Raw genomic sequence first — 15,378 nt, forward strand, 5'->3', positions numbered from 1 at the left:
TGAAAACTGTCACCAAAAAAATGAAAGATCGAGAAAACAGAATAACAAACTTAGGGCACATAGGCTTGTGAAAGGTCTGTAAAAGATGGAACTTCTAATGTATGGTTAGTGGGAGACAAAAGTCCCAAACCTGTGAACAAAGGAAACATCTCCCGTTTGATTCTCCTTCTGTTCAGGAAATGGTGCTTTGCTCTTTGTAAATTAATACAGCTGGCAGCCTCAGGTCAAATATTCAGTTCAAATGGAGTAATGTTCTTTCTAGGTTATAAGGCAGTAATGCTGCTGTGTTACAGAGCTGCAGTTGCATTTTGCTACAATGCAGTGCAGGGGCTGAGTTGCGTTTAGGACCCAATGCTCCTAGGATTTATTGCACTTCTATTTTTGTTTGGTTTTGAGCTTACATCTTTAATGTTGCAAAGACTAACCCTGTGCAGCATATTTAGCGCAGTGATTCTTGACAGCTGATGTTTATTATATATTATTTTGTATGTGGTACCAAGTTAGATTCTGTTTTCCCAAGGACATCTTTTAACATCTTTCTTAAGCCAGTGCCAGAGTAAATAAGGAACTTTACTCGTAATGAGCACACTGGATAAACCAAGAGCAAAAAAACTGATGTTGTTTTCACTATTTCTTTTTTGACTATGAGGGCCAGACTCCAGCTATTCTTACTTTTACTATTGTAATAAGAAAATTAGGGTGTATGATTGGCAAGTAATTCCTAATGAACTCATAGTGCTTTATGTTGCCATGACACAACATGTAACAAATTAATGCATGTCTTTTATTCTTGTATTGGTGAATCTGCCATTTAAATATTAACTTCAGAATCAAAATAATAGGAATTAGGTAGTCTCGTGTGTGTCAGACAAGGTTGCAGATATGTCACACCTCTACCTGCTGCTGAGAAAGGTTTTTGCCAGGTGAAAATGGCCATTCCTGTCTGCAATGAAGCAGCATATTATTCTGGAGTGCTCTTTCTTTATGTGTAAGATGATGCTTCACTTGGAAGAGTAGGTGGCTTAAATTATCTCTGTTTCTGTATTTATTTTGCATATTATTCCTCTTCCTTATGCTAGATTTAAAAACAATGAATCAAGAATTGGGAAGATTTTGCAGTCGTTGCAGCTTTGTTATTAGATGTTGTCTAAAAGCTTTGCTGTATGTCAGTAACTTAACTTTAATCTCCATACATTAACCTCAGCTGTGGCAGCTAGATTTGATATTGTCAGAGTGCTAAACCTGTTGGCAAAGTGAACATTGCCTGCCTGGGGGATTTGACTCTTAATAGGTTCTTAAATTAATGTGAGAGTGAACCAGTATTCTCATCCATTTTTACATCCAGAAAAGCAGCGCTGTAGGAAATCCAAGAATTTCTAACTTAGTTTGAGCTACAGCTATGAGAAAAATATTTTACTTTTCCTCAGGGATGGTGAAAATAGGAAACCTGACTCATGATGAGTGTGCTAGATGCAGCTATTAGAAAATCTCTCATGAACTTCTGTCCTACCCGTCTTCGGACTGTTAAAGGTGTACATCTTATTTTTATTCTGCATATGTTAAACAACATATGCACACAAAGATATGTATGTCAGAGAACTTCTCTAGGAAAATGCTACATAGATATCCTCACATATGGGCTACAGTGAAGAGAAGGGTGGACAGGAATATGGGTATTCTGATCTTTCTAGGACATTATGCACCAGTGTTGAAATTTAGGGCTATGTAACAGTATAACATGCGAGTTAGAATATTAAAAGGCACTTCACAGAACATATTAATGATACCAAAAGCCAGTTCGGAACACCTCATGACCACAAACTTACAGGGTACTAATCCTTATCCTTTATACATATATGTATGTATGTATAAATAAATAAATATATATATTTATGCCTCCTTGGAACTACCCTGCCAATTTTCTTTTCACAGCATATGCATCACAAACAGCTTGTAAGTAGCCTTTTCAGGTAAATGGAGCAATGCAGCTACCAGGCATGTCAGCGTTTCAAATACTGCCATGGACCAGTAGATGTTTTTCTAGGAGATACAGCTTTGAACAGCTTTTCTGTAATAGCCTTGCATATTCTTAGGCATGTGACCTTTGGAGAAGCCTAGTCAAGTGACCAGAAACACTTACCAGTTGCTTAGTTACCTTCTCTTTGCAATTTAGAGTTAAGCAAACAGCAGTAATAGAATCATCTATAAAACTCTGTGCAGTAAGTAGACACTCAGAAAATACCTGAGGGTACTGTCCTTAGCTGTAGTATTCCCTTTGTCAGCATGGGTATCGTATGGATATTAATACTCCTTGGACATCCTTTTTCTTCTGCTCTTTAGTTTCTCATGCAATTTACTTTTGGAGGCCAAGGGAAATAAGTGTGTGAGTGCTGTCCCTCTTTGCTTGCTATGGAAAACTGCTGAATGTCTTCTTTGAAAATCTGTCACGTTGTCGTGTCCTGCAGAACCACGTCTGTTGGTATCAGAGGTGGGCAGGTCAGTGTGTCCAGTGAGAAAATGTCAGTTAGTGGATAGTGAATTTGTGTAAAGACTTCTAACTTGTTAAGAAAATTTAGAGATAGGTGGGACACTGAAATGGAGCGAGCCTTTCCTTCCAAAGTAGTTGAAACCTCTTCTTCTGTCTTGTTTATGTCCAGATGACATTACTTGACAATATTTACTTCAGGTTTGGTCACAGTAGCCTTAGTAAAGTTACACTGATATAACACTATGGGTATTCAGTCATGCAGTATGGATGCTGAGATGTACCATGCTCTTGCCCTCAAAGCTGAAAGGAGCTGGAAACCGTCTTTCATGAGAGGAAATGGCTGTCATGCAGTCAGGTGTGGCTCTACTTTCTTTTGGTTCACAATAAAAGAACACACTGATCCAAATCATTGCCGACTATACGCTCTATTGATACAAAACAAACATAGCCAGCACAAAACATTCAAGATTTTCATTTTCAGTACTGTATTAAATTCTCATGTGCATACTGGCTTCACTCTACGGGCTAGCTCTACTAAATGAGTACTGTTAATTTAGGTGGTGTTGAATGAAAATAATCCTCTCAATTCAGACCCAACAGTATCAGTCACATCTGAAAAAGCTACGGATAATTTTATCTGTGCTGTACACGAGAAAGAGATGCACAGATGGCAGAATCCACACCTACCCACAGTTAGGGGCAAAACTCTGTGGCTGGAGGAAAAAAAAAACTCTTTTGTGATGAGTGAAGGGAATAGCCAAGTAATCTGGAAAAAATTCAGATGCATGGAGATAACTATGAATCCAACTCTGCAGTTCTTGTCTAATTCTCAGCCACCATGAGTTGGTCTTCCTGGGGAGCATGCATGTCTCTCCTGTCTGAAGGAGCAGAGTGCAGAGTAGGTACAGTATTGGATAAGAGTCTTAGAGGTGCTTCAGTAGGCTGCACTGTAAGGCTGCACCATTTCTTCCTAAATCCATTAACTTGTTTGTATTCAGGCAAAGAGTAAAGCAATTAGATACTTTGCTTTTATCCAGGCAGAAATGCATGTGTGCATACATTCATGCACACGCACACAATTCTCACACACAGAATGTATACTGAATAAAGAATAGTGAACGTTTATATTTATACATTCCAAAATCTGTTTCTAAAAATGTGGCATCTGTAGACTTGGCAATGATTTTAGCATAGCCAGATCCAAAATCTATTTAATTGATAAAAACCTTTCCTTTTACTTCACTGGTAGTTGATTAGGCTGTATTTACATATATTGCCTAGTGTCCACACACACACACACACACACACACACACATATACATATGTTACATGTATATAATTGTGTTCTGTATTGGAATTTGTCACCATAAAAAAATGAGTATCTCAGAGATTCTCAAAAGGCTTTAATTTCCATCTTCAGAGGAATGTCAGAATCTGTGCTCACCTGCTACTGAGGAACCAGAAAATGGGTCCTATGAGATTTCAAGTTCTCTGGGCTGTACAAATGCCTTTAGGCTTTTGTTGTCAGACTTATAATAGATGGAGGATCAAATAATTTATGGAACTGTTGCTCTGATGCATCTGCACGAATTTAATGGATGTACCTATTCTGCAGCGACTGGTTAAACTTTGAGGTGATGCAAGTTTTAAAAGGCCTGTAGCATTTTCAACATGAAATATGTCCCTCGCATAGCTGAGTCTCAGATATAAACAGCATTTCCCCAGTGTGCTCTGAAAAAAGAAGTTTGACCATGTGATAATATTGTATATTTTTAAATACAATAATTGAGGAAAGTGCTTTCAATAATAATTTGTAATAATATTTGAATCCCCTTTGGTTTGTCATCTTTTTTGTTTTGTTTTGTTTTTATGCTGAGGAAAAGGAGTGACTGTAGTGCTGCTAACCTGGATTCTGTTTGCGGTGGATTGGAACATGTGCAATGAACCCCTTTGCTCCTATGTATTTTAAGGTGACTGTGTTCCATCCTCACTCAGCAACAGGCAGGTGTAAACACTGAACAGCTGTGAGTACGTACAGGTTGGTGTCTGAGTCTTCATCGGTAACTAAACATGATAATAAAAAAGCTGCACTGAAAACTTAAAAAAAACAACCAACAATATAACTAACTGGACACAAGGAAACTTAATATCCAGTGGCAAAGCATGGCAAAGAAGCAGGAACCTCATGACAATTTTTGCTTATGTGTTACAGTAATACACCACAGTGGCTAGTAGTTGTTCTTTTTAGAGTAAGAACTTTTAACGAGCTTAGCAGTAGATTTTAGAGTCTTAGTCTTTGCAGTTCTGGATGTCACCCTAAGAAAAAGTATGGCTAGAATTGTCTCAGCAGGATTGCAAAATGGGTAGCAAGGAAGAAATGTTAGTGACAGCTGTGTTGTTATTCTGATCTCTGTTTTCTGAAATAATTGGCAGCAGAGCTGTGCTTGTGGCAAAGCGTGCAGCTTCCCTCCTCCCACTAGTACACAGTGGTACAGACTTTCCCATCAGTGGCTGCTTTATATATATGTACGTTATAAATAATATAATATATACTGTTTTTCTTCTGACTTTTTGGAGTGCTCTTTGGCTACCTCTGCCCTCTTCTACCTCATTCCCATCAGCTAGAAGCCATTGGTTTGGTAAACAAAGACTGAGTTTGTTTTTCTGAGTTCTCAATGATTTTTTCTACACTTGATTCTTGGCCTCCCTCCAAAAAGAAAGATATATTTGGCTACTACCATCAGAATATAAGAGCTGCCATAATACAAATGTTGAAAGAAGCCCCATTCTGTTTAAACAGACTGACTTCCTCTTATCTGAAAGAAATGTGGTGTAGATTATTGCAAGTATCCAATTTATTCATGAATTCACAGAACGTAATTTGTATTTGGTAATGGGAAGAAAGAATGAAAACAAGAGTACCTGAAAAAATGAAGAGAGAAATAATGCAACTAGACTCAGAAGATGATTTAATCTTTTCTCATTTGAACTCTGGAGGATTCATTAGTGGATTTATTCATAGATTAAATCACGTATTCGTCATAAAAATGATTTGTTCAGCTTTGCTGAAAAAACTCATATTACTCCAGGGCTTAGAACTCATATTGCACTTATTGGCCTGCAGCACATTTTAGTGCTGCATTTCAGTTCCTTGTGAAGTAATAGTTTTCGTGCTACCTCTTCACTCAGAGGTGAAAACAGCCTCTGTAGATTTTAACATTTCCTTTTCTGTGGGCTGTTGGGACTTATTTAATGCAGAAAGAACTCAACAGAACCTGCAGAGGGAAAGATTTTATTAATAAAGATTCATAGGCTTATAGGGTAATTCGAGTTGAATGAGGACTTGGAAGGTTTCTAGTCCAGTCTTCCGCTCAAAGCAGTCAGCACTGACATCAGAACGAGTTGCTCAGAGCTTTACCCACTTGGGTCTTGACAACTTCCAAGGACAGAGACTGCACAATCTCTGTAATTAAATCTCATGGTGGAAAGAAGTCCATTTCTTTTAGAAGAGTATATCATGGTAAGGTTCTCAACAACCCAAAACCCAGTTAGCTATGAAGTTTAACTTGAAGGACTCACACTGGAGTGGAAGTATATCAATAAATCGATTGAGTGTATTACTGCAAAATGGATAACTTGTATACATATTGTACAATATATTTTAGACAAAGTTAAGTCAAGAAGGTTCAAGATGACTGTGGCACAGCTGACTAAATCACATAGGGATTGCTTTATTGTGAAACTGGGAAACTATAAGAGCACCTTAGGGAATGAGGAGAGCTGCCAGTCTATGTATCTATATCTTTTGTTATGGGAAAGTTTAATTTCCCGGATATAATGCGGTAAAAATGTTATGGGAACATCCAGATGCAGGTCTCAGCTGAGGCTGTATGAAAGCATTCAGTCTTTCTCCTCAGATTTAGGTCTATGATTTATAGTCCTCAAAACTACACCTATGAAATCCTCATGAGAAATAATACCTGGGGATGATTTTTTTGTGGCTGATTTTTTAATTTTTTTTTTATTGTGTATAGAATATATATTTTTTTAAGTCTGTAAACTATGTTAAGAAAGAAGTATTCGAACCTGATCATTTTAGTTACTGCTTTTTACATTAGATCCAGAATAACATCTTTAGTAGTAGCTATTATTGCTTAGCAAAGAGGGAGGCTAGATTTTTAATACTGCAATTCTTTTTTATCATGTTAATAGAACTGGGAAGTAATTAGACTGCTGCTGGCAATCTTGTTTTATTCCACATGGTGTCATCACATGGCACGAATAATTTTAATGAATTTGAAGTGTGCTGATAAAATTGGTTTCAGGATGTAACAGAAATACTACCAAGTAGGTGAAAAACTTTTCCCTCCGTGCTGCTAAAATAGTTCTGTCTGAGAGGTGTTAAGAGACTGTTAGCGCTTACTTGCAGATTGCATTTTTTTTCCAGAATCCTTAATTGTATTGCACCACCTCTACTGAATATTAGATCAGATTGACTTGAAAGAAATAATTACCATGAGCTTTGTGATGAACTCTCCTCGTTGGTACAGTGTCATTGTATTCCACTCACCAGAAAGATAGCAGGATTGTAATTAAGAAGTGAAGCATCTTGCTGTGAGTATTTTATAGCTGTCAATTGGTATGAGAAAAACTCTTTTATGAGTCATCCTTCAGTAACTTACCCCAGATCCCTTTTGAGATAATACATAGCAAAGCTTGTCTCTGAGGGTACATTTCTAACTCCTTAATTATTTTTATCTGTTTATTATTATTTCATTAAAAAATATTATAAATATGAGCATCTGGGAGTCTAAATTCAGATTGGCTGCTCTTATGCAGAATAGTAACCCCCTTAGCTCAGGCAAAGAGTAGTCACTGTGGTAAGAACAGCACAGAATTGCTCTGTTATGTTGAGAATTTTCCACCACACACATTGGAGTGAGTTTGGTCAGTTCTGGACTGAAATACTGCAGAATTTTTCTCACTACTTGCAGAGAGCTGAAACAAATAATACCAAACATAGGTGCAAATGAACTGAGTAGTTGGACTTTCTTTTCTTTGGAAAAAGACAAGAAGGGGAAAAAAAAAACCAACAACTGAGGTGTCCTCTGTATGTTGTGAAATACAGTGCCAGTGATGTTCTCTTTCTGTTTGCTCTGAGTGCACGTATCCAGGACTGGTGTTATTCAAAGTGGATATTTATAGAGTTGCATAAATATACACGGGCTGTATGTGGGTTGTACTGGTACCATAATGAGTTGTAGTACTGCTTTCAGGAAAAGGAAATTGTCAGGTTGTAGCATGCCCATAATCAAGCTTTATCTTGGAGACGTGGATTTAGATGTTAGTAGTGGAACTAGGACTAGGAGCAATCAAAGCTCAAAAGCCAGACAAATTGTTTTAAAGTGCAGATAGTTTCATTCTGAATTCCTGAGGCAGCAGTATGAGTGATTTAACAGTTTCATCTGTGACAAAGTTAGATTGAAAAGCTGATGAATTGATGAATTCATTCTTTAATACAATGAATTATACTTTATGTTGTCATCTGGCTTTTCATATAGAAATACTGCAGCAAAAGCACATCAAGAAATATGTTCTGTAGTTCATCATCTGCTTCAGAAAGACTTGGTAGTTTCACTATTAAAATTGTAATATTAAATACTTTCTATTGACTACTTAGTGATATGATTTTGATTATTCTTACATTCCCAGTGCACTAAGAAAGACACTTCAGATGTCTTCAGCTTGTCCTTTCTGAGTCAGTCTGTTGTTCCTTATGCTGCATTCTGGAAGATTCTAGAAAGCTCATTGTCTATGAAAATCCAGTTATGTTTTACCAATGTTTTAAAATGCTTTGGAAATTAACAAGCTAGTAGGAAAGTTTTTGTTGTCTAATGGCTTGAGAAGAGCAAGGTTACAATCTATTTTCTTATTACGCAGGATGGTTAAACTTAAGATTAACTTTTGGAGGCTTCTTATTTGGTTGTATTTTTTATGATTTGCGGTTTAATTAGAAATTATTCCTCTGCCAAAAGAAGTTAAAATAAATCACTATGCAACATTTTGTTCTGGTGGTTTTGCAGGTAAATTGATACACTCCAGAGGACAAGATACATGTATTTTTGCAGCTAAAGTTCTGTGCCATTAGTCATAAATTTTGCATGGCAGTGGATTCAAAAAGCCAGCATGTAAAGGAGAAGGTAGGACTGAACGAATGCTGAGTTGAGCCTCAGACTGTATTTCTCTCTGCTGTTTAATGTTCTCGCCTCTGTTATAACGTACTTTTTCTTATTTCTCTTAGCTATTTCCAGCTAAGTATGAATAGGGGAATTTTTTCTGACACAGTAAAACTTATCTAGGAAATAACAAGCAGCTCAAGATTGCTGATGTTAATTATTGGTCTGCTGGCGATACAAAATTGCAGTTAGAATTGTGTGGTGGAAGAGTTTAAGAAGAAATCACAAGGAGTCCAATGTAAGTGCCAGCAAGGGTGCTGCCAAGCCCTTAGGAAGTTTGTTAGTCTTCCCCAGAAGATGTTTATGGGTTATATAAGATATGCCAGTGGAAGGTGATATTTCACTGTGTCCTCTTGCCTTGGTGTTAATCAGAACTTCTCAGCACAAAAAGTTTAATGCCTTGTTCCCAACTCGAGGATTTGTGGTTATGTTGGTTTAAGCCTGCTGGGAATGATGGAACAGGTTTTATATCAGTGTTGCTTTCAGATGAAATGTCAGCAATTCTTGCAGGTGTCTCTTGTTTCTGCCTGTCACTGCCTCAGCAAATGGCCAACTTCTCTGAGTCAGTTCTGTGCTCAAAGTTCTTAACTCCTGCTTTTGTCCCAGGTGAGCGAGTAGACATTTTAGTACCTGTTTATCTACTCCAAAATAAAATAATCATAACAGAATTGATCATGAAGGATAATGAATTATACACTCTCTAGGCTGTAACGGTACTAAATATAAGTATTAGTATCCCATTCACAACAATTATTCTGTTATTTCGTTGTCTCTTCAATGCCCTGTTTGTTTGCCTTCTCTAAACTGGATTGTAATCTCTGTGGGCAGGAACAAAGCATCTAATTCTGCACCTAATGTTATAAGGTTCTGTTATGATTCTTATTTCCTACGTTTAGGTTTGTGAGACCCCTGGATAACCTGTGATCTTAGTGACCTGACATGCTGAATATTTTAATAATTTCCCTTAAAATCTTTTTTTTTTCTAGGAGATTTGGTGTGGATACGGAGGTTTCAAGTTCTGTTGTGCTACTGTTCTCTTTTACCAAACATTTGCTCTGGTTGATAAAGAGGGTCAAGTTCCCTTGATTATTTCTAGTGCCAGATTTTAGCAAAACACAGAAAGAGACTGAGAGAAACAGACCTTTAGGGGAATGTGTGGTGGTAAATCATCAGGAGCAGAAGAGGCATGGCCTTCTCCTCCATTCTCAGTCTGAAACATCCGTCCTGTCTTTTCACACACAGACTGGATTTTAAGATCTGGAAAGGACTGGGATGTTTCTTGTCATTCTGCTCTTTAGTTCCACCTTTATCTTTACATATATAAGATTTTTTTACTATTACAATTTTGCTGTTCGTTATGCATCATCTGGAGTTTTCAGCTCTCTCTCTTCTATGTTCTTAATGTTTTTTTTTTTCTATCTTTCTTTCTTCTAGAGCCTGTGTTATCTTGGGTGTCATATTCCTCCTATCATCTATATGTATTGTGATCAAAGCTATCCACGATCTTGCAAAGAAGGTTCTTCCAGAAGTGGTAAGGTGATTCATGTGCTTTGAAATTTTCACTTTATCCCTCACAGTGCCAGAAAGACAGAGAAAGGCCAATGTCTCCAAGGCTTTAAAGGTTTTTATAGGCTTGACTCCACCTTTTCTTCCCTATGCTTACATCTGCAGGCCAAATCTTTCTCAGCACAATCAATCATTTAAAACTTTTGTACAGGACTACAGATGTTCACTTAAATTGAAGCAGTTTTTCTGGACTTAATGGAAGTGGTGGAATTTTGATAGGAGAAACTTTCCAAAGTTTAGAACTGTTTGAGTATTTTCTTTTTAATTTGGAAAAAAGCTTTTCTTTTCCCCAGCCTCCAGTCCCCAAACCACACACAAATAGCAAGAACAAAGGAGGTGAAGGGAGTGTGCTGGGTGAAACAGCTGGCTTTTCAACCAGCTCACCACGGAGCATCACAAAGGGTTTTTCTCCTGCTCTTTGCTTTGTTTTGGTTACGAAAGCCAGTCCCCTACCTGGCCTACAGAGCAACTTTCCCCAACAGCCTTTATCTCAGCTCTGCTCTGTCCTGTCTTCCTTGCTTTGTTCCAGCAGCGGTTATTAACTTCCCTGAGCTCTATTTGACCAAATCAGCTGCTCACTGGAAGAGTCATTTGGCAGTAGTTCCACTTCCAGAAGACTCTTCCTAAAGAGTCCCCAAAACGTTAGGCTTAGATTTGGTTATTGTATATACTACCTGACCCAGTGTTTTGCATTCAGCCTTGAAGTATGGTCTATTTGTAAATGTGTACAGACTTTTACATCATGTCTTTCAAACGAGTATCACAGCTCACATATAATTGTAGAGAAACCTCAACTCCTTACTTTTGTCCAAGAGATGGAGGCAGAGCTGGAAAATAAAAAGAAATGCAATTTGAGTTCATTACCTGAGTTAGCAGTGCAGATGGCCTGCTGGGTGCTGCACTGACATGGAAACTTTTGAGAAATTGGCCAACAACAGAACATAGTTATCAGTAGTGTAGGGACATTTGAACAACCACAAGTAGCATAGAGAATGCCTGTGAGTTAAGGCATTATTCAATTGAAGCCAAATGCATTGTATGGCTGCAAGTGATTCGTGTTCTCTTTGCATTTCACTTTTCCTCTTTTCCACTCTTCATAATTTACTGCCTTTCCAGTTTTACCAGTGTAAACAGCACATGTAGTTATTCCCCAGCCTGGTTCTGTCAAAATGATCTAGGTTAACTTGAATGCTTTTAGTAGTCATTGCTCCAACTCAACCAAAGCATTGTGACAGAACTGGGTTAGGGAGTGAGCGTGGATGCCTGTGCCAACAAAGTAGAAGGAAATCCTGGTAAGGGTGGCGGAAGACCCTGCACTGATGGTTAGCTACAAGTCAACCTCTTAACTTAGCTATACCCAAGTAGTGCATCTGGCTGCAGCTTGACTTGTATTGAGTGAGAAAATGAAATCTAGGTATAAGAAGCAGAAGTAAGTCAAGAAGACTTGATGGTCAGATTAGGTCAGATTAATTTGGATGACTCAGCCTAATTCACTGGGGGTAAATAGAAGTCCTAGTATTTTCAGCAGTAGGAACAAAACTTTAGAAGGTATGGCATCTTCCATCATTACAAATGCCATCTGGAGGTGAGTACTCTGTTTCTTATGTGAAAAGTAAAGTCTCAGAGAAATGTTGTCATTTCTCATAGTTTAACTTAGAATTTTTGAAATCTGTGTGAAACAGGAATAAAGTTTGAAATCTACAGAAAAATGTCCTTGAAGAGCAGGTCCCACTATGTTTCAAGTGTCCTGTAGGAATCATTTGCACAGATCCCTTCTGTGACAAACTACCTCTGATTCAGACTTTGTGGCCTAAAAACTGTACTGAGAAGGTGGATTCTGTTTACATTTCACCCAGTATGAGGTTAAACATTTTGTTCCTGTGACATCAGGCTGTCTGACTCAGGAATATCAATTGTTGGAAAGACGTGTCTGGCAGGGCACAGACTAGTGGCAGAGTGAATGCCACATGCACACAGAAAGGGTTCTTCATACCTTCTGATTTTGCCTGGAAAGTTGGTTGGAACAAGGGATGAAAAAGGCATGATGATTCTGTCCTTTGTCTCTTAAACGACATGGCAAGGATTCTCTTCTCAGAGTCTTTCAGTACCTCGCACCATGTGAAATGGATTCAGGTAAGGGTTTTGTGACAGTTGAAAGATCTATTTGTAAACTAAGGATAACACTGGCAAAAAAAGACAACTGAGAGAACAGCATTATAGCAAAGATATTACTGTGAGGTATTAAATGATAGTAATAGTCAGTGAGGTATTAAACGTAAAGCTTACTGTATTACTAAATACTCGAGGAAAAGAATGTTCCATAGAAACCTGTTCTTTTGCTTTAGCTGTGCCCGAATCTGATGATGATTTTCTACTTGTGTAATGCTCCCTTAGCATTTCTCAGTGCCCTCTCAGTAGAAATCTTTGTTCTTCCCAGTTCTTTGTGTATTTTCTGGTCTGAGATGTTTTTAGCTAACCTGCAGCCGCTTAGGCAATGCCATTAGCTTAGAAGAGCGGAAATCTGCTCAGTCAGGGCATAAGTTTCTGCTTCTACTCTTTTATCTAGAGCATAAGGGACACCAAACTCATACAAAACAAGCATGAAGAGCTCCTCACTGGAATAAGATGACGGAGGTTACAGTGTCTCACATATGAGTCATAATTGCATGATGCTTTCGTATAGTTTGTCTGAAATAGCCTTTCGTGAAGCAAAGGTCATTAAAGGTGTGGGTACTTTTCAAAGAGTTGTGTGAAATTTTAAATGTGCGACTTTAGTCTGATGGGATGTTGTGGTTAAACCCCCACTGGAAAATACTGCTCTCGATATTCAGATGCTGATTACAGAACTAATATTGTCAATCTTTCCTGAAGACAGAAATTGTTTTGTGAGTGTTGCTCTAATAGTTGTGTGGGATTCAAGATGTACAAGAATGTTAGAGCTGAACAACATTGCTGACTGTCAGAACTATAAAGTCTGTTTTTTACATCTTAATTTGTCGTACACATCTGTGACTTTGTCAGAATTAGAAATTGGAAGCAATTGTATCTTCTGTGTTCATCTTAATTTGCACAAGTTTAGGAGAAAATGGCATTCAGTGTGGACAGATTAAATATAACAAATGAAAGAGAACAGCCAATCAGGTATCCATTAATGGGTTGTAGCATGCTAAAATTAAAAGCCTAAAAATATAGTTAATCACTTTGGAATCATCCTGGATCACTTACACAAAGATTGTTGTATTTCTTGTAGTATATAAGATACAGTGTTTGATGTCTGTTGGTTTTTTTTATTCATGTAATGAGAAAGGTTTTCCCTTAAAAAGAAGTTGAGATCTTTAAGACTGAGATTCTGTTGTCCTTGCAGTGGATGGATCGTGGCCAACTGGCTTTCATGAAAATCTGCTAACAAGAAAGGATATGAAATTTGTATGACAAAGAAGTCATTTGAAATGCTTTTTCAAGTGTTTGGAACACAGATTTTGTGTGTGTGGACGTTTAGAAAAGGAGTATTTGGTATTTTTGTCATTTTATACAATGATTTAAGCTGCAGGTCTGGCAGTCCTCACCAGGATTCAGACAACCAAACAGAGAATGACAGTTTACTTAAGGCATTTCCAGCTTGAGCACCCCATCCATTACGTAAGGGGCTTAAATATCCACAGTTCCTTGTTAGACTGCAGAGAGGATCTACTTAATTTGCAGGCCTGGGACTCAGGTTCAGATCAGTGAGGCGTTTTTCAGTCACTCAGCTGAATTCTCTTTTATACCCTGCTGAACATAATTGCATTGAAACATACTGAATGACAGTAGTTCTGGTGTTCAACATTTTGAGAAGCACAATCCTGCCAGCAGCAGGTGGGCCTCCTTCTGCTAACCTGCATCTCAGCTTGTCCCGTGGCTTTGGGGATCCAAGCTTGTGGTGCCCTTTTTCTTCTGTCACTTTCTGGTTTCGGTATCAGCAATATCGTATGACTCTGTAGTTGTGCATCGTGGGAAGAAATGCTCCCTTTTGTGGTTTTACTGTTTTCTGGTTTCACAGAGTCGTAGAATGGTAGATTTTCAAAAGAATTTCATTTGTTTCCTCCATAATTCCCATATTGGAAGAGGTACTTAATCATTGTTTCCCAGTTAATCACCCCCATCCCATCATAGGTCTACCTCCATGTGTCCCACTCATCTTTTCTGACAGCAGGAGAACCTTTTCTGTTTCGTCATTTCTCTCATGGGAGATATTCATTATCTTTGGTCATCACTGGCTTTCTTTGTAACTTTCTTTTCAGTTTTGACTCCATTTTCAGATGGCGAAACCCAAAGAGCCCATATGACTGAAGGTATGAGAGTCACCAGAAATTGATACTTATTTTTCCAAATTACTGTTGAGCACTGAATTGATATTTCTGCAGAACTTTTAACTGTAATTTCTATATCCTGCAGTTAGTTGCCTGTTCAGAAATTGCCACTATGAGGTAAACTTATGATTTTCCCCGTGCATATTATGTTATATAATAATTAAAAGAAGCCTGCTCTAAAAAATGGCATTCTGTGTCAGGAGAGTTGGCCAATGAATTAATTATTCACATACAATAGCATAATTAATGTAAGAATTTAATTCTATCTTGGGAAAAAGTTTCTTTTTAAATAACCGAGGCATGTATTAATCCCCAAGGTTTGAAATACAGTCCCTTCTGCTAGCATTTTCAATATTTGTGATATAGAGCAATGCTTTCCAACAACTGGTCCATAGGATCATATTTTTTGTTTTTAAATGACTTAAATCATGAAGTAATGAATTATAAGGTTGATGATAAGATGCAGAATTTGGAGACACTAAAGGGTACCAAAGGGATATTTGTCCAAACAGTCTGGAAGCCACCAATACTGAATACACATCATGAGGAGCATAATGGATTGTTTTTCTCCCATGTATACTTTTAGGAGCAATGTAAAGTGCCCTGCAGGTGAATATCCCATCATACCTATTGCATGTAGTACTATGGCAATTCCTCCAATGCTTCTACAATTCTTATGAAAAATAGTGTGAAACCAAAAATATAGGCCAGTTTTTGGCTCTTTGGAAATGATTTATAT

At 37.8% G+C, this 15,378-nt stretch overlaps 1 protein-coding gene across 2 annotated transcripts in view; it reads left to right on the forward strand.

The window, feature by feature from the left end:
• The window catches only part of TMEM163 (transmembrane protein 163), a 76,963-nt gene that overhangs the window by 47,723 nt on the left and 13,862 nt on the right, over positions 1-15,378 (forward strand). For both annotated transcript variants that reach the window (XM_072342422.1, XM_072342421.1), the window contains one exon: positions 10,159-10,255. In XM_072342422.1, coding sequence (XP_072198523.1) covers positions 10,159-10,255 — 97 coding nt within the window. The remainder of the gene's footprint in view (positions 1-10,158; positions 10,256-15,378) is intronic.

This window comes from Excalfactoria chinensis, chromosome 7, assembly GCF_039878825.1.
Source record: "Excalfactoria chinensis isolate bCotChi1 chromosome 7, bCotChi1.hap2, whole genome shotgun sequence".
Taxonomy (NCBI): Eukaryota; Metazoa; Chordata; class Aves; order Galliformes; family Phasianidae; genus Excalfactoria; species Excalfactoria chinensis.